The sequence below is a fragment of the Balearica regulorum genome, chromosome 15 (genome assembly GCF_011004875.1).
Source record: "Balearica regulorum gibbericeps isolate bBalReg1 chromosome 15, bBalReg1.pri, whole genome shotgun sequence".
NCBI lineage: Eukaryota > Metazoa > Chordata > Aves > Gruiformes > Gruidae > Balearica > Balearica regulorum.
In genome coordinates, this window is record NC_046198.1 from 13,210,232 (window position 1) to 13,236,143 (window position 25,912).

Consider the following 25,912-nt stretch of genomic DNA (forward strand, 5'->3'; position numbering starts at 1 on the left):
AGCTTTTGAGCTAACTTTGCACTTCTTTAGAATTTTTTTGCCTTTTGTAGTTTGACTTGTGTGATAGAGGACCGAATGCCTTGCATCTGTAGGGAAAGACAGTCTCTCCTTCAAGACATTTCTGGACCTAGATACCTCTGCTGCATGTTAAACTGAAGGATTTTGCCTCTGTTATTTGGGATTTCTCAATTGTTAAAACATTTCAATGCCTGTCATTAGCGAAGGGGCATTAGGTTGACAGAACCAGTTCCTCAGTTCCCTGTATTTACTCACCTGCATCAGTTAAGCTGAGCTTAATTTTAATTATAATCCACTGGGTCACCTGTGCTCCATCAGACTGTTTTCTCTAAGGTTTTGTTTCATTAGAACTTTATTATAGAACTAATTTTTTTTTTTTTTTTAAAGCCATCAAATTCAAGGCTGAGCAATGAATTTTCCTGTTAAACAGGAAGATATGCCAGGTCTGTGCTGTGATTCAGCAGATTCTGCCTAGGCTGTCACCAGATCGCTGCTGTCGAATTAAGTAGCATCCTTGACTTTCTTTTCCTTAGCTCCTCTATCTGAAAATGGAGACGGTGCTAATCTCTCATTTGTGTAACTGTGTAATGTTTGTCCGGCACTTCAAAGATGCCAAATACAATAAAACTGCCAAGCATCCTTTCGCTAACGGGATTGATGATTTACACCCAAAATGCTCATTTTTGTGCTAAAACAAGATCACCTGAAAGATACTGCGGTTGGAACCGAACCAAGGCAGGGGGGAGGAGGAAACCATCTGTTACACAACAGCAAAACTGTTTCAGGGCATTCGCCTGGGAAGCTCTGGGTGACGAGTTTGGAATATGAAGGCTTATTTATATGGATGGAGCTAATTTTCTCTAAGTTATTCATTTTTCACTTAGGGAATTACCTAATCTTACAAAAGACTCTAGGAGGAAAGATTCATTTATTCTTTGTCTCGTTCAGCCCCAGGCAAGCCTGAAGATGCTCTGCTGCTTCCAGTTCTGCTTTTTTAACTGATTCTATTAATGGAGCTTAAAGATTTTCTGCTGGATAAAAAGGGTTAATCTTTCTCGTTCCCTCTCACCCTTCTCCTCCTCTTTTTCTGGAGAGTTCTTTTTTTGGCATCTCTGGCTGTTTCTATCATCTTCTCCCCCTAATCTGCCACTATCTGAAGAATTCATTACATTTCAAATCAGAGGCCTTGCTGCATACATTAGCAGGTTTTAATAGACTTGCCACGACTCAAAAAGGAGGAAAAAAAGAGAGAAGATTTAAAACTCTTGTCTTGCCGAAAGCAGACAGATTGACTCAAAAATGACTCAGTCAATAAAAGATGAGTTTTGAAAAGGCTTCCCTCCGCTCAAAGGGAGCTCGTATTCCAGCGAATTAGGTTTTTCTAAGCCCACTGTCAGAAATTAATAATACATACAGCATGTAAAATGGATTTAGCCCTCTACAGCCTTATACAAACATATCTTTGACTTGCTAAATGTGACACGACTACCAGGATTTTCCAGCCTTTATCCCAGGAGTTTGTCATCTCTCCAGAATGGTGACCTCAGTGGAATTTTTAAGCACATCCAAATAAATTGCTAAATGAGATTTTCATTAAGAATGTGTTTCTACTTCCATCACCCTTTTTCTCCACCCAAACCCCCTCTTTCAGTGCGTTGTTTTATTATTACGATTTGCAGTCAAAATTATGCCAAAAACTCTAGTTTAAACTCTCAAGCTAGCGAGTCCCTTTACTAGACTCTTGTGGTGGCCTTCCTTCGAGGAAAGAGGAACTGAGCCTTCTGCATTGTAGCAGAAATCGCTCATTTGGGTGTTGGGGTTTTTTTCTGCTGCTGCAAAAAGGCTTATATAGAGGCCATTAAAATATCTCTTTCTTAGAAAAAACAAAAAGGCTCCTGTCTTATTAGATCTATCCACAAGTATTCTTTTGTGATTTGAGGTCTTCCCAGGTGGTCCTGCTCACCTTGTTTAAGGCAATTTGAACATACAGGTGTGAAATCAGTCACCACTCCTGTCCTGACCAAAGTCCCTCAGCTGATAAGAATTAAAAGTGGTACTAGTTTTAACCTCCTTGGCAATTTGGCTAGAGCCTTTGTTCAAACTGTTCTTGCTCTGCATTTGGGCAGAGCTCTAAGAATCCACAGAAGGTCTTATCTTTAGCAGGTAAGTCCATACAGAGCTGACCGTATTTGTCCATCTCTTACTGTTTTCTCATTCTTCTAAATCTCGCTATTGTAATTCTTTTTTTTCTTTTTTATTTCACAGTTCTTGACTCAGTCCTGAAATCTTTTCTGCATTCTCTCTCTCTGCAACTCTTACTCCTATTCCTTTTTTTAAAATAATTTTTTATGAATTTGCCCTTTAAGTTAACTTTGCAGTCACTGCATGTCCTTGCCTCCTCATGGATCTATCATGTCCCCTGGCTGTAGTATTCTAGATATTGGCTTTCTTGTTCTGTGCTTGCAGAAGGTATTGTGTGACTGTATGGCAGCAACGTGATGTCTGCCTCCGGACCATACCTCCTAGATCATATAGAGAAACTTTTTAAAATGTTACTGAAGAAACAAACACACTAAAGTGCTCCATTTTGGACCACTATGTGCTCTACAGATGCTTCTTGGACTTTAAATAGGCAGAGCTCATAATTTTTTTAATATGTTTATGTGTTTGTATGAAAAGGCTGAACTTACAGTTGTTGACAAGATGCACCCAAACAGTGCAGCAATGGTTCTTTCTTTCCTATCATTGCAAACAGAAAACTTGGCCAGATTTTCTTGTGCTTCTCTGGTTCCAAAGAGGAGATCTCTAAACATGGGTGTTGGTGTTTAGAAGAGCTTCCACCAAAGTAACAAAAGGTATTTTTCACAGAGTTGATGGTAACGAGCTGGTTCAGCACTAGCAAAAGTATTTCCATAAGAAATTTCCACGTTCATCTCCAAGGGAAAACTGTTAGGTTGGGTTTTTTGTGGTTTTTAATATACTTTTGACATGTAAATAGAGATGACCTGTCCTCAAAGGACGGCCAGTAGAACATCACCTTCTCCAACACCATTTTCTCTACTGCTGAAGAAATTTGGGTGACTGGATCCCCTGGGCCTTCTTGCACAGGCATGGACCCTACTTGCTCATTTCTGTCCAAGAGCCATGACTAATTGCTTACTTGAAATTAGATAGGGCTTCTCCTCTTTGCCCCACTTTACTTATGAACATTGGCCAGGCAAATGTTGGTTCTTGGCTCCTATTATAAGATGCAACCAGGAATTATACAGCAATCCCAGGGAGAGAACGCTTGTCTGTCTTGCGGACGTTTAGTCCTCAATGCTTAAAAACTGTTGGAAGAACCAAACATACAAGATGTAGAAATCAGCTGGATTTTTGCAGCTGGAAGAGGTGCTTGAATCATTCTTCCTCAGGGTCTTTTATTTATAACATACCAAGCTCCTTCCCAGGATAAGTCTCCAAAGTTAATGTTATGTCATCTTGTGTCATAATCAGGAGCTTTTAGTTCTCTTCTGAAGATGTGTTCCTAATGCTGGTGTAGAGATGAACAAAATTGAAGAGAACAAGCTTGACTCTTCCTCTAGTTTTGTGTTTGTTTCCAATTTAGTTCACTTTTTAATCTGTTCCATATTCTCTTGACTTGAAAAAGGAGTTTTCCCAGTGAATATTATGTCGCTTTAGCTTCCAGCTGCTGTGCTGGGACGTAGCCACCCAATAATCTCCTTAGGAATAATTGCTGGTGTCTTTTCAGATCATTTTTGTGAAAGGTGACAAACTGCTTGCCACAGTGAGATGTTAATAACATGGAGATGCCCTTTGTTTGAAAGCTGGTGCAGAAATTACCCCGTGCAGTTGTTGGAAAGTCAGAGTTGTAATGGTAAGAAGTGAGGAACGGATCTGTTCATTTGCATATAATTCCAGGGCTGATGTGTCATCTTTTGTGTAAACCATACAATTTCCGGCGCGGTAGGGAATGTGCACTCATAATACAGAGGGACAGGAACACGGGCTCGCTCTCAGCATGGATCAGGGTTAAAGAGATGTCATCTGCTAAAAAGGAGGGGGTAGAAAAGAAGAAAACAGGAGCTACATGGAGAGAAACAGGCATGGATATCTAATGAATCCAAGTTGTCAGACCAGCTCAGTGGATACTATGCATCCTGACATCCCCTCTGAGCAGGCAGCCGAAAAAGGGAAGAATCTGTCTCCTTTCAGGTGTGTCTTGAGCTGAACTTGCCCTGTGTGTGCCCTGAATCACAACTGAGACCAACTGCATATTTTTCTTGTTGCTCTTGTAGACAAAGGCTGCTCAACTGTCCCCTTACCAGATATGTTAAACCGAGACGGACGTCTTTCTCGATGACACTGAAATTAAACTCTTAAAGACTCTTTAAACTGCAGCTGAGGGCTTTCTAGCTTGTTCCTAGTGTAGGTTTCTCAGCTTTTTCATAAAGAGATGATTTTTTTTTTTTTTTTTGGAAATGAATGGCACAGGTATCTGTGCCGTCGTGTGATTTAGAGTCGGAGAGGTCCATAAATACTTATTTTGCCTTTTTTCTTCTTTCTTCTCTCTCTCTAGGAAGCTAGAGAGTCTGTCTGAGTAGCCAGTCAGTCCCAATGATGAACTTAACAATTAGAGCCTTAGTGCCCGTCTTCCAAAATTTCTAATAAAATTGCATAAATATTTAATACCCAATTATTAAATATTTAAAAATTTAAAACTGAACTGGTTTGGAAGTTAGCACGTGATGAATAATTCAGAATCAGGAGAGGAGACTCGGCACTTGGGCTGAGACAGATGTTACCTTTCCCATCTCCCTGCCCAGGGATGATTTTGATGGTCCTCCAGTTGTGGGACAGTTTGTGAGCATGGCTTGGAGACTTCAAGCCTTTAGCTCTTGCTCAAGAGCATTAGCACAAGGTTAAGGGAAATAACCCTCCCTACCCATAATAACACTTCAGACTCCTGCAATGGAAACAGGAGCTCCAGAGGCTGGGATAATGTGATTGAAAGCCTGGTTATCCAGGAGATGGCTCTGTTTCCAAACATCTTTCATGCTCCAGGGAAAAAAGATTGCTTGTCTTTACGTATGTGTCACATTCCTGCAGTTTTGTTATTTGAAAGCCCCATTTCCCCTCTTGCTGTTCTGCTGCTCCGTGCTGAACCAGCGTTTCATTTGGCTCCAGCACGATCATCTTTAAAGGATTGTTTTCATAAAGTGGACACCAGAAAATGAAATAGAACATGAAAAATATGCCAATAAAACTAGGGCAGAACCTCCCATCCTGCGAGAGGAGGTCCAGGGCGCTCAGAAGAGCGCACGGAGGAAATGTGTGGTGTGATTTTTTGAGCAGAATAAGTGCCTTTGGGGCCTGCTGCAGGAGCACGAAGAGCAACAAAGAAGGGTCTGGGGAAGGTTTGACTAGTTGGCATCCAGAGTGCTTTCAGGCCAAGAGCAATATGTTTGCAGTGCCAACACTTCAAAATGCTATTAAGGGGGATAAACATGGGATAAAAAAAAAAAAAAAAGGATTGAATAGGAACGAGTGGAGGCTTTTTAGAGCTTAGTCTCCTTTGGAACAAAAGCCCTAAAACAAACTCCTCAATCTTCTCCCATTAAAAACACAAATAAGGTGGCGTGCTGCAGAGACTTGCCTTTATCTGTTGCGGTGCAATTGTGTTTCCATCCCCGCTGGCTGGCTAAAACGGTGCGCATTTTCCCTCGCCGTCCCCTGCGACCCTCCAGCCTGCCTGCGTGCCGCGCACAGCGGAAGCGGTTCCATTAGCCCAGGCCACGCAAACAAATGAAATGGCAGGCTGACCTTTAGCTGAGCCGCCTTACCTAGGGATGGGGGCACTGGGCTTTGTCTCAGGAAAGTGAGTTCTGGAGCCGGTAATGGTGTTATAATGTCTGTCGAGAAGAGAGGCGGTTCCTGGGTAGGAAGGGATTTAGTCCAACGCAGCGGCGTGCGCTTGTTTGCAACCGGCCTCCAAATAGCCGGGGAGTCTGTGGTGGTTGGAGTTGGATCTGTGCGTCCCAAATAAGAACTAAAGGATGCCTGTATGGTGCCCTGCCCCATCTCAGACTCTGTCTTACACCACTTAGTTATCTGATAAGCTACTTCAGAAATGGTAGGAATGTCTTTAGGTGTTTATATGTTCTGTATTTAGATGCATCTGCCTGCAAAGCTCCGGTATCTTTGTGTTGTGAGCGCAGACATCACAGCGCGGGGAGAGGCAGACAAGGTACTGTAAGTAACAGAATATTGGACACGGTCACTGAGTCCAAATAGCATTTCCATGAGTCTCGGCATCAGAATTTGAGCATAGAAAGTTCCTGGAGTAAAAGCAAAATGGCTGTGCTCCTGGGAAACCTAGAAATCATCTCTTGCCAGTGGTGAAAACTCCTGGTCGTAGCCTCGGTGAACATCATTAGATAATAAACTTTAAAGCACTCTCTAATGCACGATTGAATATTGTCCACCCTGCATTGTGAATGACTATAACTCCTGCAAATAATCTTCACTTTGAGAAGGAACAAGCAAATATTTCTGGAACAGTTTTTCCGTGTTTGTTTTAATAGCAGATGTTGGATGCTGTTTCAGAGGTTTAAATAGCATCCAGTGTTTTGGGGTAGTGGTAATAGTAGTGATGTGCCAGTGGAAACAAGATAATGGGCAGAGTGCAGAGGAGGTGATCAGACAGCGGATAAATTCGCCTATTAGATGCTTTGCAGACCACCCCATGTAATTAACAATGCGTGTTATATATGTTAATTATATAGTCCCTGGGATTAATTCTTACATTAGACACTTGAGTGGTTTCAAAACCACTCTTTTCCTTGAAAAAAGCTTAATGGGGAATTGATTCTCCTTCCTCTGAGAAGCCATACAAGTTATGCCCTTGTTCTTGCTACCAGACTTCCCTGACCTATAGCCTGTGAAAAGGCCCGGTGACATTTTTGTCTTGATAACTCCAAAATAGATTACTTGGAAAACAGGTAGGCTGGTAGACTTATGCCTAATGCTTGCTGGCTTGTTCTAGAAGCAGAAGATAACTACTTTCCTGTAAACTGAAGTGGCACAGTATATTTGTGGTTTTAAGGTGAGGCTGGTTTTTGCATCTGGAGTTAATGAGTAGCTCCAGCTCCGGCTGACATCACTTTGTTTGGGAAGCGCTGTTGGTCTGTAATTGCCATATGGAAGGGAAATGTGGCTAGAAGACTTAAATCATCATTTGGGGGGTGGAGAAGGAGATGTCTTCCTGGTTGGCTCACAATTTATGACCAGTGTGATGATCCTAACTTCCAAATGGTTTGTGCCATATCATACTAATTGGTGAAGTCCACCTTAGGCAATAAATAGCTCTCCTGAGGGTAATTTATCCTGCGTCTGGGGTGAATGTTGCCATCCCCACTGAGTTCTGTATTGCCGCAAGCAGGCGGGTCACATCATTTAAGCCAGTGATTGTAAAGCCACCCAGGGTCTCTTTACACAGCACTGCACCGCCTTCACTGAGAAAATGTGGGCACGCCGCGGGGGTGGCTGAGGAGCTGAGCTGGGCTTTTGGAAGTTTCCTGCCTACCCCCATGCTGAAACAGCTTTGCCAGCGAGGAGGAGAAGGGCCGAGGAAGGCCCAAGCAGTGCCTGTGCTGGCATCCCCTGAGGGAGCATTTGGCTTGGCGGTGGTTCATCTGCCAGGGCCGAATCCTGTACCTAGGCCAACCTCAAGTGTGCCTGTGAGTTTTGCAACCTTGCCTTGTAATCTCAGGCCTATCAGGAGAAGAACAGAACCCTTTATTTAAGCCTAATCTATGCTCTGTGTGTGTAGGTACTAGAAGACAAAGTCTGTCTTCTTCCATAGCTTCCTCCCTCTAGTCCTCAGTGTCCTGCTTCTTTCACCCTAGCCTTCTGGTGTCCTCTGCCATTTTGTGCGGGTTACCTGAGGATAGAGGTTAATTATGGACTTCTTTCCAAGAAATGTGTAAAGCTACGTGGGTTGCCTGAAATGGGGCTTCAGACAAGCATCTTCAGTGAAGGGAAACGTATGGGAAATTTTCCTAGTGGAGAGTTCTTGGGCAGTGGGAGAGCTGTAGCTGGCCATGGCGGTGGAGACCTTTATTTGGATCATGCTGCCTTTGAAAACTCTTTCCTGAGCTGCTGGAAGGGCAAGCTGGTGGCTGGAGGAGGGGGCTGGGAGGTGCACTGAACCATATGGTACATACACAGTTTAAAAATAAACCAGTGTTGACTGATCAAATAAATACCACTTAGGTTTACAATTGAACAGCCAGTGCAGTCTGTTGAATATAAAACTGTTTTTACCTTCAAGAAAAGTTATAATTCATCGTTGTAATGTCACAAATTGCAAGTTTTGCAAAGCACGGCTTCGGTCGGCCAGACCGTGAGGTCGGGTAAGGGTGGCGTGGGGCTGCCATGCTGGTTGGGTTCTGTGGTCCCACTCCCCCAGGGCATAAAGCACACCTATAAAATCCAGCAAAGCGAATTTTATTTCTCAAAAGCGATGGTCATAAACTTGCCTATATCGGAAAATGCTCAACTCTTCTTCTATTAGCCTTTATTTAATACAATACAATTTATTTTTATATTGTGTCCTTCACAGAATATCACAGAACTCTTTTCAGACGCTGTTCCTCATAAAGCTGGAAGAGAAAATTTCAGCTCAGGGTTTGAAGAGGGGAATGACTGGACGGATTTCAGGTGCAGTAAAGGCAGCCTGAGAGTTGCAGAGAGTCGGATGGGAAGGACAGACCTGCAATAGGAGAGTGTAATTAAATATCAGGGGGTAATTAAATATCAGGGGGTACAAATGGGGGTGATTGACGGGTGACATTGCGTGGCAGGCACGGTGTTACGGAAATGAAGAACCTTGTGCAGGTGGGAGAGAATAAGGGTAATTGTGGCCTTGCTTCTTGGAACTGGGGAAATAGCATTCCCTCTTTCCGTTACGGACCTTGTGAGAGCAGGATGGCAGTGGCATCCCTTCTGGAGGCTGGAAACACAATCTAAGCAGTCTACTGTTTAAATAGAGCAGGGCTGGTAAAAATACAGTGTCCTCCATAGCAATGTTGGGTGGCATCTGTCTGAGGCGTTCTGGCAGGGTGAGCAGCGACAGGAATTCATGTGTAAATACTTTATCCTGTGTGTGTTGGAGTGAGTGACCCCCAAACATGTTACTAAGGGAAAGTAACCTTTAATGGAGAGTTAGAAAGGACTTCAGGCCTTTCTGAGAGAGAGATGTATTAGCTGGGATCGCAACTGAATTAATGCAGCTACATGGCTTGTGGCATCTTTGAGGAGGGGCAGAACAAATTTGTGTTTTCCTGGAAAAGACTAGTGATATGTTTAATTTCATGCCACTTTTGGCATGCTGAGAGCCACATTGTTTCCTCCTCTTTCCCTGGAGAAAAGGTTAAGCATGGATTTGGTTTTCTTTGGTGTAGAGACTGCTATTGCTATTGATTGACCCAGCTGAACTCAGAGCAAGAGCCAAAGCTGTGGTATTTCCAGGCAGCAGTGAACATTTTCAGATGTAAGGAGGGTAAAAGCAATGGAATAAAAAGCAGTGACATTTTCACTATGAGACCAAAAAAGCCCAACTCATATTTATTTATCCAAAATAGTTTGAATTATTCATTAAAGTCGATATAAGTGTGTGAAGTCGATATAAGGTGTTTCAAGAAGCAGCATCATTAGGGGAAAGTTAATCATTGGGCAAATATTAATGTTGTAACAGATTAATGATTTTGATCAGTGAGGATTTTTCCCCCCATCAAACTCTTCAGGACGGGCAACTTTTTGTACACATTCTTGCCCTGAATACATAAGAGATGGGGCAGTATGATTTCCGTGTATTTTCCTGTTGTCTCTGTTCTCCTTTATGTTTTTTCCAGGCAAAGTAAACAGCCAGTCGTCATCCCTGACCAAGGTATAGCCAAATCTCACACTTATTTTCTCAGCTCTTATTTGTTTCATTAATGCCTCGGTGAGGGATGCTTTGGCGTCCCTTCTCTGGGTTGAAGGATGTTTATGGTGTGACTGTCCCCACCCATGCACACGCCGGTTTTGTGCAAGTGTAAGAGTCGAACACAGGACCTCACATGAGTGCTCTAAATACAGGGATTCTAGTTTTCAAATGTTGCCTTTTAAAGATATAATTAGACCTAATTCTCCAAATGTTGTGAAAGATCTTAAAGGATCAAGACATTCAATGTTGTGTAGGTGGTAGATAAAACGGGTGGCAACAGTAATGCTGTCATGAGAAATCTGCTCTGTTGATGCACCTCCACCCGCCCTGAAAGGATCTCCCTCTGTTCAGTGGCCTCTACGGCTGTGCCTTAAACATTGCTCTGAAATACGCTGAATTGCACTCTCTGCAAATGATGACTTTTAATTCAATTTTTCCTGATGGTGCTAGAAATTTGGCGGGAATTAGTGGTATTAGGTGAGGCTTAAGAATTAGCGCCGTCACATCTTTGAATTCAGATGCAGAGCAAACAATGAGCTGCCTCTTAGCTTAACATCTTTGCTTGGTGGGGGAAATATTAGAAAGATTAATTACTGTCCCCAAGTGAGAGCACACGCTGCTTGTGCTGTTCTCTGGGTGCTGGGAATCTGCAGTGCTAGAGCAGAGCCATGGTACAGAGAGGCTGTGTAGGTACTCGGTGCCTACAAACAGGCACCCTGTGCCATTTTAGACACCCCAAAGTGTCTGAGATGTTGGCCTGGGGCTGGCTGGTATGACACAGAACCTGCAGGCATCTCAAATGGCTTTGTTTCAGCAGTGGGATCCCATCCTACATTTCTCAAGTCTCAGGTTACCTTCCTACCAAGTTACTCTTCTGTGAATCCTCCTCACAAGGCAGCTTCTTGGTTGTATCAGCAGAGCCCTCAGCAGAAAGCAGGGGAGTAATCGAAGTCCTGAGTGCTGTTCTGAGTTAATTTGGGAGTAGCCCCTAGTTGAATTGTTTCCACGGGATAAATACTGCCCGAGGTAGGCATCAGCACTTGCTGTAGCTGAACTATTGAGGAGTGCAATTTAATTGGGCGGAAAGGAAAAGCAATCTCTGTTTTACAGTCAGAGTTCAACGGACCTTTCACAGTTGCAAGCTTAAGCATTCCTGTCGTGTCCCTGTACCTGCTTCTGGTTTTTTCCTGCCCCGTCCCCAAGCTGTGCCACTAAACACCGTTGGGGAATTGCTGCTGGAGCCAGGGAGGAGATGACGAGGCTTTATCCCGTCCCTGGCTGGTGCTGGCGCATTCGGCTGTGTCTACATTAGCAGTTACCGAGTTCAGCGCCTTGTGCCAGTGGCTGACACGAGACATCTCTTAACGGGGAGATAACGTTTTTTCATGCAGCTGAATTCCTTCAACCAGTACGGCTGGCGCGGTAATACACCAAAACTGCCGCAGGCACTGGAAAGAGGGCCGGGAGGAATGGGGAGGGCACGCTGTCGGGAGTGAAGGCTTGCTAGTCCTTCAGTTAAATTGAAAAGCTCAGGATTTCTTGCATAAAAGACTGATTGTAGTCAGTTTTTCCTTTGTCACCCTGAGGGTAGTGGAGGGAAGCAGTTGCCATCGCTTAGTTGCTATTCTAGATTCACGTGGTTGTAGTCTAACTAGGCCAGTGGTGGTGGGTGGGTGATAAGGCTGCAACCCAGCGGGTGTGAGGATGCTCCTGATGGCCATTAGCAGTACCAAGTCTGAGAGACAAAACGGTGGAGAAGGCGCTAACTCCTCATGAATAACAAAAGCTGTTCAAGGAGTTCATGAATTAGGGTGCCATCCACCTCCAAGGTTATAAAAGTCAGGAATGGCAGCCTCCAAGATGCGGTAGGAAAAGGCAGATTTACTTTTCCAAGGCTAGGCTGCATTTATTAGGAAAAAAATACCGCTGTTGGACATATGCGATATATTAAAGGCAGTTCTGTCTCTGACAGCGGTGAAATGTTATTTACCACTGCAATGTGGTCACTGAATTTTTACTTTTGGATATAGGATTTTGTCCTTAACAGTTGCATAGCTGAATGTAGGACTGTGAGAATATTGAGGTCAGAGCTGCCAATTAACCTCCTGATTTCAGAGACTGATTACTTGATTAATCAAAGACCAGACCCAGCTGAGATGATGGGGGAAAAGGTTGTAACAGCCCAGGGAAGGGTGGAGTTAATCATGCAGTGATGATTTTGGTAGGAATGGGAAGGTGGGTGGTCAGGAAAGACCTTTTCAAGCTCATGAGAAGGGACAGTATGTAACCCACAACCCTTCAGCCTTGTGAGCAGGGTTTGGATGCTCTATTTACCTTACATTCCCCAGCAACTGGGGGGTTCCCTGTATAGCAGTGTTTTAATGAACAAACTGGTATGTGATGTTCCCCAAGACTGGCTTGCTCCCCTCGATAAAGCGAGATACAGCTGGGGGAGACCCAGAGCAAAGGAAATACTTTGCTTGCACATCACCTCCACAAGCTGCTCGGGAAGGTGGAGCTGAATTAGCCGAAGGTAAGGAGGTGGCCGGCGTTAACGCTCCCTGCGTGGATGCTCTCACTCAGAAGTAAAGGGACAAGCAGTTCTCTTTAACCATTAAAGAGTTCCTGTCCTTGCCTGGGGATTAAGCTGAATTGGATTAAGGCCAAAGTACTTCTGAGCCGGGGCATCCTCAGTGGCATTTAAGGCACTTTAACTTAACACAAAATTATCCTTTTGTCCCACCCGGAGTGCCTAACTAAAGCAGTACAGAAGCTAAGAGGAGACTCGCGTTCTCCTGGTGCACTTGCAGCTACTTGGAGGTGAATCACAGGCAAGTCCATGGCCTTGCAGTTACCATCCTACATTCTTCCTGCGCTATGCTTGGGAAGTCGATGGAAACGCTTTTCAGCAAGTACTTGAGCAAAAACTTTTCCAGCTTGCTTAGAAAACAATAATACTTTAGCGTGGCCTGTATAAGCCCAGCCAAAACCCTTTCTCCGTACTCCAGCAGTCATCTTGCTGAAGTTTCTGCTCTCCTAGTGCTGGACTCTGAACTAGCTAAAATAAAGACATTATTGCCTACATGTGCTGCAATTATGTCTCTGATCACAGCACAGACAAAGCCTTAAACCTCAGAATGACAAAGAGGTATCCAAGTGAGGAACTCTATTTATTTGCTGTTAGAAAGAGTCAGGGGTTTTTTCTAACCCCAGACTGCAGTGTTGATAAAACAGGCTGACTTGGGAGGCATCTCTAGTGTATATTAAAGTAAAGCCAATCTCTGTAATTAATGGGGGGATAAATCGAGGTTTAATTACTCAGAAGGCACCTTGGGTGAAAGATTCATGGTAATTGTTGTGTATCCTCCTGACGGATTCACAGTGCTGGCAGCTCCCTTTGTAGCAATAAAATACAAGGTGAGTGGCAGGCAGTCTCGCAGGACCTCTGTGCTAGGGACTAGTCCAGTTAAGGTGGCAAATGCAAAGAGGCAGTGGTGCTCTTCCCGAATCTTCAGGGATTCCTAAGCAGTGTGTCAATTTGAGATCAAAGCATTCACAGTCTAATCAAGGGTACGTTGGAGGAGATTTCCCTTTTAGGCAGCTTCCTCCTGATGCAACCATACAGAAGCATATTTCTTCCCATTTTTCCACTTTCTTGCTTCCTCTAGCAAAACACCCTTCTCTTGGGTTCTATGTAGAAAGTAAGATGTGTGCATGTGGGGAAATGGACGCTATAGCTTTGAATTTTGTAGTATGTTGTTAAAAGGCTGGCTGAGCAAAAGAAAAATTCATCCCACCAAGATATGTCTGTTTTCCTTATTCTCCAGTTTATTATCTGTTGGTCTGCTGGGGCCAGGAGGAGAGGAACCTAGCTTGCTTGTTTCTTTATTCTCCCTGCTTAATTCACTTTTAAAAAATGTAATTATCCTTTTCAATTCACTTAGTTTGGCTAGCGCCGTAAATACGGCCCAAGGGCTCTGTGCTGATGACGTATAAGAAAGTCCCTGTTTTCTTCCCCTACGTAGAGCTGAAGAAGCAAGTGGAAAGTGCAGAACTGAAAAACCAGCGTCTGAAAGAAGTTTTCCAGACCAAGATCCAGGAGTTTCGCAAGGTGTGCTACACGCTAACGGGGTACCAGATCGACATCACGACTGAGAACCAGTATCGACTCACCTCCATTTACGCCGAGCACCAAGGGGACTGCCTGCTTTTTAAGGTAGGTCTGCGCGCCCCTCGCTGCACCTGCTTCATTGGGTTCACGGTTTTCAGCACGCCAGAATGTGTTTGCTCTTTCTTGGTGATTAGACTGGAAAATGATTGCCCCCTGCTATGTTACAGGGTTTTTCTTATCAGGGAAGTAAAGATCCTTTCTTCTTTTAAAAAAAACTGCTTTAGAAGGTTTGGGATCTGGTCTCCCACTTATATATCAAAGTCAAGAGTAAAGAGAAGAGACTATATGTGCATAATACCTAAGGCATCTGGCCTTGCACTTCACCTTTTTATATTATCAGTTATATATGCCGCAGCAATAAAACCTTATGCAACCATCAAGGTTTCATCCTTACTTCACTATGAGATATATGTCCTTACTGTCTTCGCTATCCTCTAGCTTGTCTGTGTGTCATCATTTTGTCCTTATGTAAATTGGAATCCCTTTTGAGCAGCAACTCATCGTTGTGTGTGTGAAGTGTCATTTATGTGAACAGCACAGACGAGCAGCAATAACAGTCTGTCTTCTGTCAGTCTGATACCTTTATTGGTCTAGCTAGGTGGTCTGAGGTAGGTTCTGGCTTGATGGGCGCTGTTTTTCTTCTGTGTTAGCTTCCAGCTAGCACAGTTGGGCTGATGCATTAGAGAGCTGAGGTGTGATATTAGAGTCACCAAGATGTTAAGTTCCATCTTTATGGTAGTTCCAGTGTCAACAGCCCAAGTTTACAGGTCAGTGGGAGAACTTTCTCCTTCTCGGTGGCGAACACAACTGGCACTTAAAATAGTACCTGCCTCCCGCTGATCCCCCCAAGGTGAGTCTCATTTATGAGAAGGATGAGGGGTTTGGAGGCGTTCAGTGCAGGAGGAGGCTCTGCAAGCAGGACCTGGAGAAGTTCTCCATCTGCAGACCTACTGCTGTGTGCTGCGTGTGGATTGCTGCAGTATTGTTTCTTTATGTAACAGGACAAAGATTTTCCTGTTCTGCAACTCTAGAGTCTCAGGAAAAAAAAACAACTACCAAATAAAGCAAGTGAGGGTAAGTATAAGAGCACCTAGGACCCGTAATAAAACTAGGGAAATATCAGGAAAACTGTTGTATTACTTGGCCTTATGACATTTCTGGACTGAGACAGATGACAGCAAAAAATCTGGGAGGAGGATGACCCTGTTGGTTTTAAGGTACCGTCACTGAATCCTGAAAACAGTTCTCGTTGAGATGGTGCAATGCTGTTAGCTCCGAGACCTCCAGAGGCCTGTGCTCACACCTGTGCTCTTAAATGTTCAGTGAATGAAACTTCAGCAGACTCCTGGAGTTGTCTGTTGGATGCCATACCCAGACAGTAGAACTAGCAGCTCTTTCTGCATCATAGGAGAGATGGAGTGCTTGGAGAAAGTTAAAAAACATGAGAAAATTGCATACTGGCCACATGAACTGGCCACTGAGCTGGCTGGCTTCAGTAGGATCAGATATCCTTTGTGTCAGGGCAATAGAAATCATTTGCATGCAGGAGAATGAATAATCAAGTAGGGATTCCTCTCCCTAAACTCTCTTCTTGCTTTCTCTTCTTCACTCAAGTCTTTATTCCCAAGTATGTCCAGAGGATGTGGAGGTAAGTGTCGCCAGGTAGAGCAGTAGCAATGTCAGGGTCTCGCAATTCCCAAAGCCGAGGGTGGGTTGCTTACTGATTCATGGAATTCCTCGGCCTCTCTTACCTCACATACCTCTTCGGATAAGAGAAGCAGATTTTCTAATTAGAGCCTGAACATTGAAATCTCAGAATCTTTCTCCCTGTTCAGTAAACTGGAGACAATTCCCACCGTCTGCAGCTTAGAATAGCATTTGAATATAAACAACAAAATCTTTCCTTGCTGAGTCCAGGCAGCTGGTTCTCATGTATATACCAAGGCTTGAGTCCTGACTAGTGCTTCCAGCAAGGTTGTGTGTTTATGCTGTGGAATTTCTGAGCCATAGCAGACTGTAGGTGTTTGTGTGCATTTCATTGACCCAAAGAGGTCACAAAGCAGGGAATGCTATTTGTATTTATTCCATTCAAGCAATTTATGGAACAGGGTCTGTATAATTAAACCAGAGAAGTCCCCTGGCACTTTACAAGCTTCTGTAGTTTGCCTGTAAACTTTAGAGCATATTTCAGTAGCACTGCTGGTGGCATTTAATTTTCAGTGAGGCTTCAATAGCAGGGTTGCAGTAGGAGCTACTGTAATGTAACCCCTTCACATCTAAATGAAGATGAAAGATGTGCTTGGTTTTCCCAACCAAGGTATGCTGTTACTGAAGTAGAGCTCATTATCTACATCTTGTATGTGTCCGGCCAGTTCGCATTAATTGGAATTACAGCGTCAATGAAAGGGTTAATCACAGTGTCATGCTGTGAATATAAATGACTGCATCTGTAAATGAGCACTGAATTCCAATGAAACCGTATCAGTATTTATTGGCGATCCCTATCAATGCAACAGATGAGCTCATCAACTTGATGGATGTTCCAGTGATTTTCAGACCCTCTGTGTGTGAGTGCGTAGGCAGCAGGCGCATCTCAGACTTCACAGCTCGCTCTTGCTTGTTTGCTCTTTTTCATTCTTTTAATTAAATGCTGTGGAAAGCGGTGTTAGAGATTCCTCGCCAGGAGTTTAGTTTCTGATGATTTTTTTTTTGGTGGGATGTAATGCATTATAGTTATTGGGGCACTTGACAGTTTCATATTCTGTAACCGTTGCTGGTACATTAGATGTTTTAGGCCATGACACAGACTTTGTGTTCTGCATAATGCTTGGCTGGTGCATCTAGGCCAGGCCACCCATGAGAGATCCAAGAACTGCATTGACTCCCTTTGTAACAGCCTATTAAATATATCTATTAAAAACAAACAAAAGTTGCTGGGGAGCCTCAAAATCGGCTTAGCCAACTTGGAATTAAGCGGTGGCAAACCAGGATGTCATTGCTTGGCCGTGTGTACATCACGCTGTTTACCCTTGTCTCTGGGTAGATCCTGAGTGAGAGTCAGGAAATGAGGTCTTTAGAAAGGCAATGACAATTGTTTCAGACAAAGAAAGTCTTTTGGTAAACAGAAAGACTGGTCAAATTTGAAGAGGAGATGATTTGGAGACACTTGAACAAATGAACAAACAGTGCAGAGAAATTAAATCATGGGTTTTTTCTCTTTGTGTGCCTGAAGACACAGCCTCAGCCAAGGTATTTGAAGCCAATCAATTTAAAATGAAAAGAGCGGAAATCCTTTTATTTTATAGACCCTATGGCTTCAAGGTGCTGCTGAGAGCAGGAGCTCAGTAGGTTTTCTAAAATGTTAAGATATCTTTGTGGACACATAATAGTACCTAGTTTACATTAAATATTTACATTTAACTTAAGTAGGGACATGTAGAGCTCTCTGCTTTGAGGTGTAAAGGCAACCTCTTACTACAGATATGAGGAAGAAAATTCCCATGCATGCTGCTTATTTTCTGCGTTGTGTCTGCATCTGGTTTTGCTGGTGCTGTACCTGGCAACATTCAACTCCATCCTCTGGAAATACTTGGGAATGAAAACTTGAGCAAAGAAGAGGGAGCCAGAAGACTGCTCAGAGAGAGGATCTGTGCTTGATTATTTCCTGTGCTTCAGGTAAACTGTTTCCGCTGTCGTGGCATCAGTGTGGTGCTGGTGACTATTCTTGATAGGATCTTGGACCGAAAAGGCAATCGATCTGATCCTGTGTAACAGCTACATCAAATCTGGTGGTGTTTGAAATCTTTCTGGTTTCAAGTTCATCTACTTTCTCAGGAAGGAGTGCTCAGATTTCTTAGTAATTCATGTATAAATTATTTGGGTCTAAGTTGGTTGGTAAGGAAGCTAAAACAGACAGACTCCAGTATCACAGCAGTGTTATGTGTCTGAGCTCATTTTCTGTATCCTCAGAGCCCAGTCTTGCAGAGTACAGAATTCTGTCTGCCTCCAGGTCTCATCCCTGTTGTTGTTTTCTGTCAAAATTATCAAACGGAAACCCGAACAGTAGTGGTAGTTCATTGAAGAGCATCCCCAAGATGGTGGGCTTGATGCCCTGAAAGAGAATACCCAAGATATCAAACAGCAAACAAAACTAGAAGCATCATGACACAGCTTGAGGATGTTGCCAGCTACGGGGCTGGCACTTCTTGCTGCACAATAAAACCTTTATTGGTGTCCCGTTGGATTGATAATACGGTAATAAAATAAACAGCTTTTCTGCAACCTGTTAAATTAACAGCCAGTGTGCACGCACTGTCTTTGATGCACACCTCTTTAAGGAGTAGCATAAAGAGTTGGTTTGCAGATCTGTAAGGGGAACCGTCACTCTCAAACTTCAAGGCAATCTGAAAAGTGAACACTTGCTTCTGATGTGATTCACCCTGGGTGCAGAGGCAGAACGTAGAGGGATGAAAGGGATAAAGGCTTTGTATGGCAGAAGGGTGCGGCGGAAGGACAGATACCACCTTTAACTTCCCAGTCTTCCTTTGCTTGCCTCATTGCTTGCGTACCCTGCTGTCCTGTTGCGTCTATATTGACAAGGTGTGTAAAATCAGGTAGGGCAGCTATACGAACAAGAAGTAATAGTTTAATTCTCTTTTCTTGAGGAGGGAAATGAGGCTGGATTGAATAAGAAAGACCTCGGATGTTATTTTTCAAATGCAAAGTGATGCTGACAAACTGCTGGCTGAAAGGGGGAGACAAAACTCATCTGGTTAAACTTGCGGAGAGAGTCCAGTCTGCTGAGATTCCAGAACAGCCTTAGCGTCAGGTTGGCCAGGGCGCACCAGTGGACAATGTACGTCTCGGAATGAGCAGGATGGTTTATGCAGGGATTACTTTTACTCGCCTGAGTGCTCTTGTTTTGTCTTGAAGCTGACAGCACTGTTGGGAGCTCTGGGTCTGAGTCTGCATGCTTGGCATACCTGCAGTTTCAGTTATTTCCTCCTTGAACTCGGCAGAGTATCTGAGAAGCATGTTCTAGCTGTTTGTTTCTTTTTGCATCTCTATCTTCTCCCCTCTCCTCCTCCTCACCCTTGATGAGTCTCGAGAGGAGAAAGAAATCACAATTTTGATGGAGTGCTATTCTTCCAGCAGCCGTCTCGCACTCTTGCACACACAATCAAAAATAACAATGGGGCTCATCGGTGGAGCAGGCCAGGCAGCAAGAGATTGATTAGAGATTGTAGGTCTCTGTTAACTCCTCATTCTCGTTAATTACAAGTTATTTTATTTTTATATTTTGTTTTCAATTTTCCCACGTGGTTGCTGGAGACTTGATTTCTGCTCAGCTCCGGGAGCGCCTGCAGTTGGTGTGCGAGCATGATGCCTTCCTGCCCATGATTGCGCTGTGATTCCTGGAAGGGTCAGCAAGGACCCATCTTGGGTTGCACTAAGCAGCAGCTCTAAAACAGGAGCTGTTGAGCAATCTATGGTGTTAACAGCGTCAAATCCTGTATTTAAACTTCCTACGCATCATTTTATTTCTGATGCTGTAGCAGCCTGTTTCACGTTAAGACCTAACTTTAATTTTTGCTAATGTCTTCATCTTATTCTACTCTTTCTCATGCTTTCCTTCCTCCCAACACAGTTTCTGTCTTACTGCATGAGCTTCCTTAAACAACTGCCTATGCCCTAGAGTAGGGTGGGGTTTTTCCCTTCTATTTTTTCCCATATGAAACCAGTCACCTCAAGGATACACTTGGAGTTGGGGGAGATCTAACAGAAGGGGTTTTTACCACAGAATTTCTGAGCAAAAAGATGCTGCTCCAAGACTTCAGGAGTCTGGGCTGAAGCCTTGTTCCAGCCAAGCAAAGTTAAAGCTCTTTCTCTACCTCTGTTTCCCATCTGTACATTGGGGATGATGCTTGTGCCAGGGTCACTGGACTGTTGTGAGGATGGGGAGGCTGCTGATGGGGAACACAGAGCGACGTTGGGCTGGGGAATACGCTCCCCTGTTACCTGTCGGTCTGGCGCAGTACCCCCTTCCAGTGTGTTGGCACCACTTGCTCCCCTTCCCTGCCACGTCTGCGAGTCTGCCAGGGTAGACCCAGCCGTGCAGGTCATTAATGATGATGATGATGGAGAATTATTCCAGTGACTGAGTCTTTCCTGACTGGTGGGAGGACGGTACGTGTGAGGGTCTCTGAAAGGTCAGAGATTTGTCTTACGGATGGGTGCAGCGGGTAACAGAAATGAGTTCAGGTTTTCCTCCCTGGTGGAGTGACTGATGTGTTACGCTGTGAGGCAGATACACAGCCCCTCGCTTCAAAAACCAGCCTGTTTTCAGTCAGAAGACATGAGGTTGGCTCATAGATACCATCTGAGATTCAGGCTGTTCCTCTGCATTTCCGTTAGCTTTGTAACCATCAGCTGTTGGCCACCAAGTTGCTTTTGCAGTTTCCCTTCCCTGTGCTCCTTCACGCCCCAAGGACGTGGCAGTGCCGGTGCTGTATCTCCAGGTTTCCTTCCCTGCAGCACCCTGCTCGTGGTGGCATGAGCTCTGCCTCTCGTCTGGGCTCCCCTTCTCTCAGCAAAGAAGTGAGGCACTGAAAAAAAGGCAGTTTTCAAGTTATTCCCACAAATTCTGCACCTGACTTCAGCCACCATCACTGACTACTGCTGATGGCCTCATCCAGGCAATGGGACATGGCAGACATCAACCACTGCAGCTGAAGGACCTCAGCATCAGTTTTCGTGGCTTCTGGTGGACTTGGCAGTGTTAGGTTTATGGTTGGACTCAATGGTCTTAAAGGTCTTTTCCAACCTAAATGGTTCTACAATTCTCTGATTCTGCAATAACAATAAGTAACCAGATTATGGAATACACCTTTTTTTAAATAAGTTTGCAATTCACCTCCCTCCAACTCCCCTTTTCCTTCATTAAAATATCTCTTATTTAATGAAATGGGAGAGACAGCCCACGCTTTCTAGAGAGAGTCGCATGGACCAACATGGAGCACGAGCCACTGGTGAGAATTTAATTAAACCAGCACATCCGTGCTAGATGTGTGGCCCTGGTGGGATGCATGGTATAGGATGGTGTGTGGGGCAGGTCATCCCCTAGCTCTGCCTGTGCCCCAAACCAGGCAGCCGCTGACTCCGTCCTCGTGCGGTGTGGCAGAGCCGCGCAGCCCTGCACCCCCACGGCGCAGCCCTGCACCCCAGACGACACAAAACCTGCTGCTGTGTCAGCGTAAGTTAGCAGGAGGCAGAGCAGATCCTGGCTGCCTCACCTGCCTCGATAAAAGCCTCTCCTTCCCTTTCCCCCACCCGCGTGATCGCCGTTTGCTGCGGAAGGGTTGTTCTTGTCACTGGCTGTGCCTGGTCTCCCCGTGGGAGGTCTCGGGAGAGAAGGATGTCTGTGTCCGCCCGCTGCTGTGTTTGAACAGCTTACAAAGGACTGTGTGGGCTGACAGGCCTGTGTTTACGCACCGTGAGACGAAGGCGATGTTAAATAATGGATAAAGTAGAGGGGACATAAGCAAAACCCCTCCCGGATTCTTGTTCCCATCTCTGCCGCTAAATTGCCGTGTGGCTTTGCTCTAGGTCACTTGACCTTCTGGTTTTCTGTATCTCTCTCACCCGGGTGCAGGATATTGCCATTCATGGACTTCCACGGGGGTCTGAGAAGCTTTTCAGAGCGTTCTGTGGTGGGGAAGCTGTGTGTGAATGGGTTGGAGATGTAACCGATGCAGCTGGGTTTTGTTATACGTGAATGGATGCAGCAAATGGTCCCTCAGACGCGTGGTGCAGCCGGCACGGGCCGGGGTCCTGGGGCGGCACGGCCGCTCCTTTCCTTTTCTGTGGGTACCTGCCGCCTTCAACTGTCATTAAATCTCTTCCATTTTATACATTTATGTATTTATTTGAGTCTCTGGTAGTTTCAAAAGATGTTCTACTTAGAGCCTGTGTGATAGGCACACTTGAAGGAAGAGGTGATGCCTTCGAGTCCGGGCGATGGGGGAACACCAAGGCTTTGCTGCAGCGCTCGGGAAATGGGTGTTTTGCAAAGCAGCTTTTGATGCACGCTTGTCGCTTCCCCCGGCTGCTCTGTTGTGAATTTGCTGAACATGCACAGCCGAGTCAGCAAACCACAACCCCGCCGGTTGCTTGTGTACGGTTATGTTCAAAGCTGCACGTGAAAAGCAGTAGAAATTGCTGGAGATTTTTATCCTTTTAAGGGGAAGAAGTCTTGAGTTTCTGGGTACCCCACATCTCTGCCATCTTCCCTGGCTGCTCCACAGTCTCAATTATTCGTCTGTCTTTGGACGTGAGAAGGAGGGGCAGGACATCTCCCTGCCTTGGGTCAGTTCTGGGCCTCTCTGCTGGTGTTGGTCTGCGCCAAGGCCAGCGTGCTCAGCCGCACCAAGACTGTGTCACGACGTTGTCTTCCATGCCATCCTTGTGTGAGAAACGGTGTCAGGGACTGTAGCAATCCTTGTGGCTCTTTCCTCCGCTTCTGATCCTACATGGTCATCCTTCAAGCCTCCTTTTATCCAGCCGTGAGGGCTGGCTGGTAGCGCAGAAGGTCAGAGCTTTCCCGAGGGCGCTCAGGATGGGTTTTGTGCCGCTCCTTCACCGTTTTCCTGCGTGTTCCAGGAGCAGGTTTGTGAGCAGACCTCTAGGAAAAGCAGTTAACTCCAGGAAACAACTCGGAGGTGAGATGCAGCCGATAACGTCCAGCAAAGCACCCACCAGCCTGTGAGAGCCCCAGGTCAGCACAGCACAGCTCAGCCTGCACAAAGCCACCGGTGAGAGCGAGTGGCAGCCGCTGCCTCTCTTCTTTCTCGAGTAAGCAGCGCGTTGTTTAAATACAAATGTAATTAGGACTTATCTCTTGCTTTGGGAGTTCTAGCTACTACCCATGCTTGACTGGGGCAAAAGATTTTCTAACCTCCAGGGAGGGAAGAGGGTGTGTTTGTGTGTATAAAACCTGTTCGCAAATATGGAAACGCAGCAGAAGATTCCCGTGCTGGTATGGTCTTGGGACATCTGTCGTCTCCATCTACAGAGTGGATCTGGGCTCATATAAAGGTCTTCTCCTTTATTTGTTGTGAATGGAAATGCTTGTGTTGTGCCCTCTTCTAGGATTTCAGAGTTAAAAGGTTTCACTCTGAATTTATTTTGGATAACGAGGTGGTTGGTCCTTTCCCACAAGGCTGCAGGTGAGCGGGGAGGGATGCGGTGGGGGAATAGTGAGGAGCTGAGAATGGGGTGTCGTGGTCACAGGTCCCCTTTGGCAGCCAAAGGGCCACCATCAGGGGGGAGACAGGAGCCAGAATCTCACAGCCGTACTTTCCTCTGTCCTCCTTGCTTCCTCGCTTCAAAGTCTAAATGCTCAATTACCACATGGCTCTTAACCATGAAGTTACTGTTGCATAAACCAGTTAATACGCTTTCTCTCAAACTGGCTTGCCAGTTAAAGATAAGAGCCCATATTTCAAAGCTTGTTAGGCAGCTCTTCTTCATGGGATCCCAGTCTCTGCCGTGTTTGGGTGTTCCCTGAGACCTTTACCTAAACAGAGGTCTCTTACATTTTCTTTTTGAGAAACCGCTTGTACGAAAGCAAAAATAATAACTGCTGCGAGAGTACCTTCTGCTTTGCTCCGAGGCATCCCACCTCTATTTGGAGGCAGTTATTGCTGGAGAGGGTTGGAAGCACATCAAGCCTTCCGTCATGGCATTTCTTGAAGATTTGATGCACTTCACAGCATCGAGGAGTCTTAAGCACAACGTGCCATGCAGGCTCTCCAGACCATAACATGTCCTGTCAGTGTTGCAATGTGGATCTATCAATGCTGGTGTCCTTGCCACCGTGCTGCGTCTGTGGAGCGATGACAGAATGCAGCAGCACGCTGAAAATCCTTCTGGAGAGCTTTGTTTCGAGGACTGGCTGCTGTGATTCTGGCAGAGCCCTACCCTATGCTGCAGAACAAGAGGTTTTGCAGCTCAGCTTTTTACGTTCTGTATGCTTAAGGAATTAATGCTTAACATGGATACAGGTTAATGTTAGGATTTAATAATGTATCAACTGTCTTTATTCATATACATGGAAGTGGTGAAAAACCTATCCAGTTCTCACATTTGCTTCAAACAAACAAGTACCTGAATCATCCTAACTCCACCCACAAAACCCATTCACTCTGCCCCACGTGAATGTTAGCGGTAAGAGCGGGTAACTTAGTACTATTTTAGGAGTTTGGATTTAATGCATTTTCTTTTTTGCCCATTGCATGAGAACATCCTTTGAGGAAGAAGCACAGAAAGGTATTTTATGTCAAATCTGTCTTAGAAGGATTCATAGCTAAATCACATTTCTGCTTTCTCCTCCACAGGGAAGCAGGGAATTTGAGAGCTGAGGATGACCTCCATCTTTGGTAACTCCTAAGATTATCTTTTGATGGCATCTTTAACTTCTAGGAGAAGACAAACCTGTCTGTATCTTGAGAGAATATATCAAACTGAGGCTTGAAATTTTTAATTTGTCCCCAATCTGTATTCAGTTTCAGCTAAAGCGGGTAGCTGGTAACAGTGGATCTCTCTCAACCGTGTTCTGGGGAGCTGACATAAATTTCAACCTTAAACTGAAGGGTTTGTCTGTCTTAATGGAAGGCTCTGGAGAGTGTTTCATGTGCTAGCTGTCACTTTGCATTTCTGGGATGTATCCGACTGGAGAGGGGACTGTCTGCAGATTATTTTTATATGAAGCAGATAGTGGAAGAGGTGCATGAGGCAGGGGTTTATAATCATGGCAGTGATTCAGGGACTAGTTCTCGTGCCACGTGCAATGCAGCTACGATGAATCTGCAGCAAGGGTTACCAGTCAGCTGTCGGTTTGCCGATCCCTGCGAAAGCTCTTGTGTTTCTGGGTGTTGAAAGGGCCTGGCTGACAGTTGCACAGAGCCCCAGAGGTTTTGGACACGTATGTAAACAGCTGTCCGTTGCTGCATTTCCCAGGAGGCTGTCAGACATCTGTGCGCGCCTCTGTCAGGCAAGAATCTCACCATGTTGTCCTGGGCGAGCACAGGAGATGTCCTTGGCTTTTTGGCAGAATCGCTGCAGCCCAAAGTTGTTTTTCTTCATATAATTCCATTAGAGTGATGACAGTTTCAAGCTGGAACAGAAAAAGACCTGATGAAAGGACCAGTCCGTAAGTGGGGAAGATAGACAGAGTGGAAGCAGTAACTAGCACGGTAATAGACGGTGATGGATCTATAATCTCTGAGGCTGCTGTAAGCACTAAATTCCTAAATAGTGTCCTTTCAGCCTTTACCTATTTATTTGCAAAGTGCTAAATTTAATTTTCCTTAGTCTGCAGGAAAGCAGCATCCCAGGAATAAACCTTTCGCCCAGCCAAGAAGCTGTGCCAAAGTGCTTGTTCCAGCATTTCCATTTCCTCTCTGCTCCGCACGGAGCGTCAGGGCTGTGCGCCCCAGCGCATCATCTCTCAGGTGTGTTGGTGTCACGAGGCTGGCGTCAACGCTGCTGCGGGGGGGGATGTATCCTGCTCTGGAGCCTTTTCAGAAGGGGAGATTTAATAGCCGCGGGCTCGGTAAAACCGCCTGGACTGTGTAAGAGCAGGATGAATGAACCTGTCTGAGGTGGGCAGGCTGGCACATGAAGGCAGGCGAGGGAGCTAACACTGCACGTACCGATGCTCTGTCTGTCCTGTAGAT

At 45.1% G+C, this 25,912-nt stretch overlaps 1 protein-coding gene across 1 annotated transcript in view; it reads left to right on the plus strand.

The window, feature by feature from the left end:
• The window catches only part of MAD1L1 (mitotic arrest deficient 1 like 1), a 370,458-nt gene that overhangs the window by 263,521 nt on the left and 81,025 nt on the right, over positions 1-25,912 (plus strand). Inside the window, exon 17 of the mRNA XM_075767524.1 lies at positions 14,032-14,222. Coding sequence (XP_075623639.1) covers positions 14,032-14,222 — 191 coding nt within the window. The remainder of the gene's footprint in view (positions 1-14,031; positions 14,223-25,912) is intronic.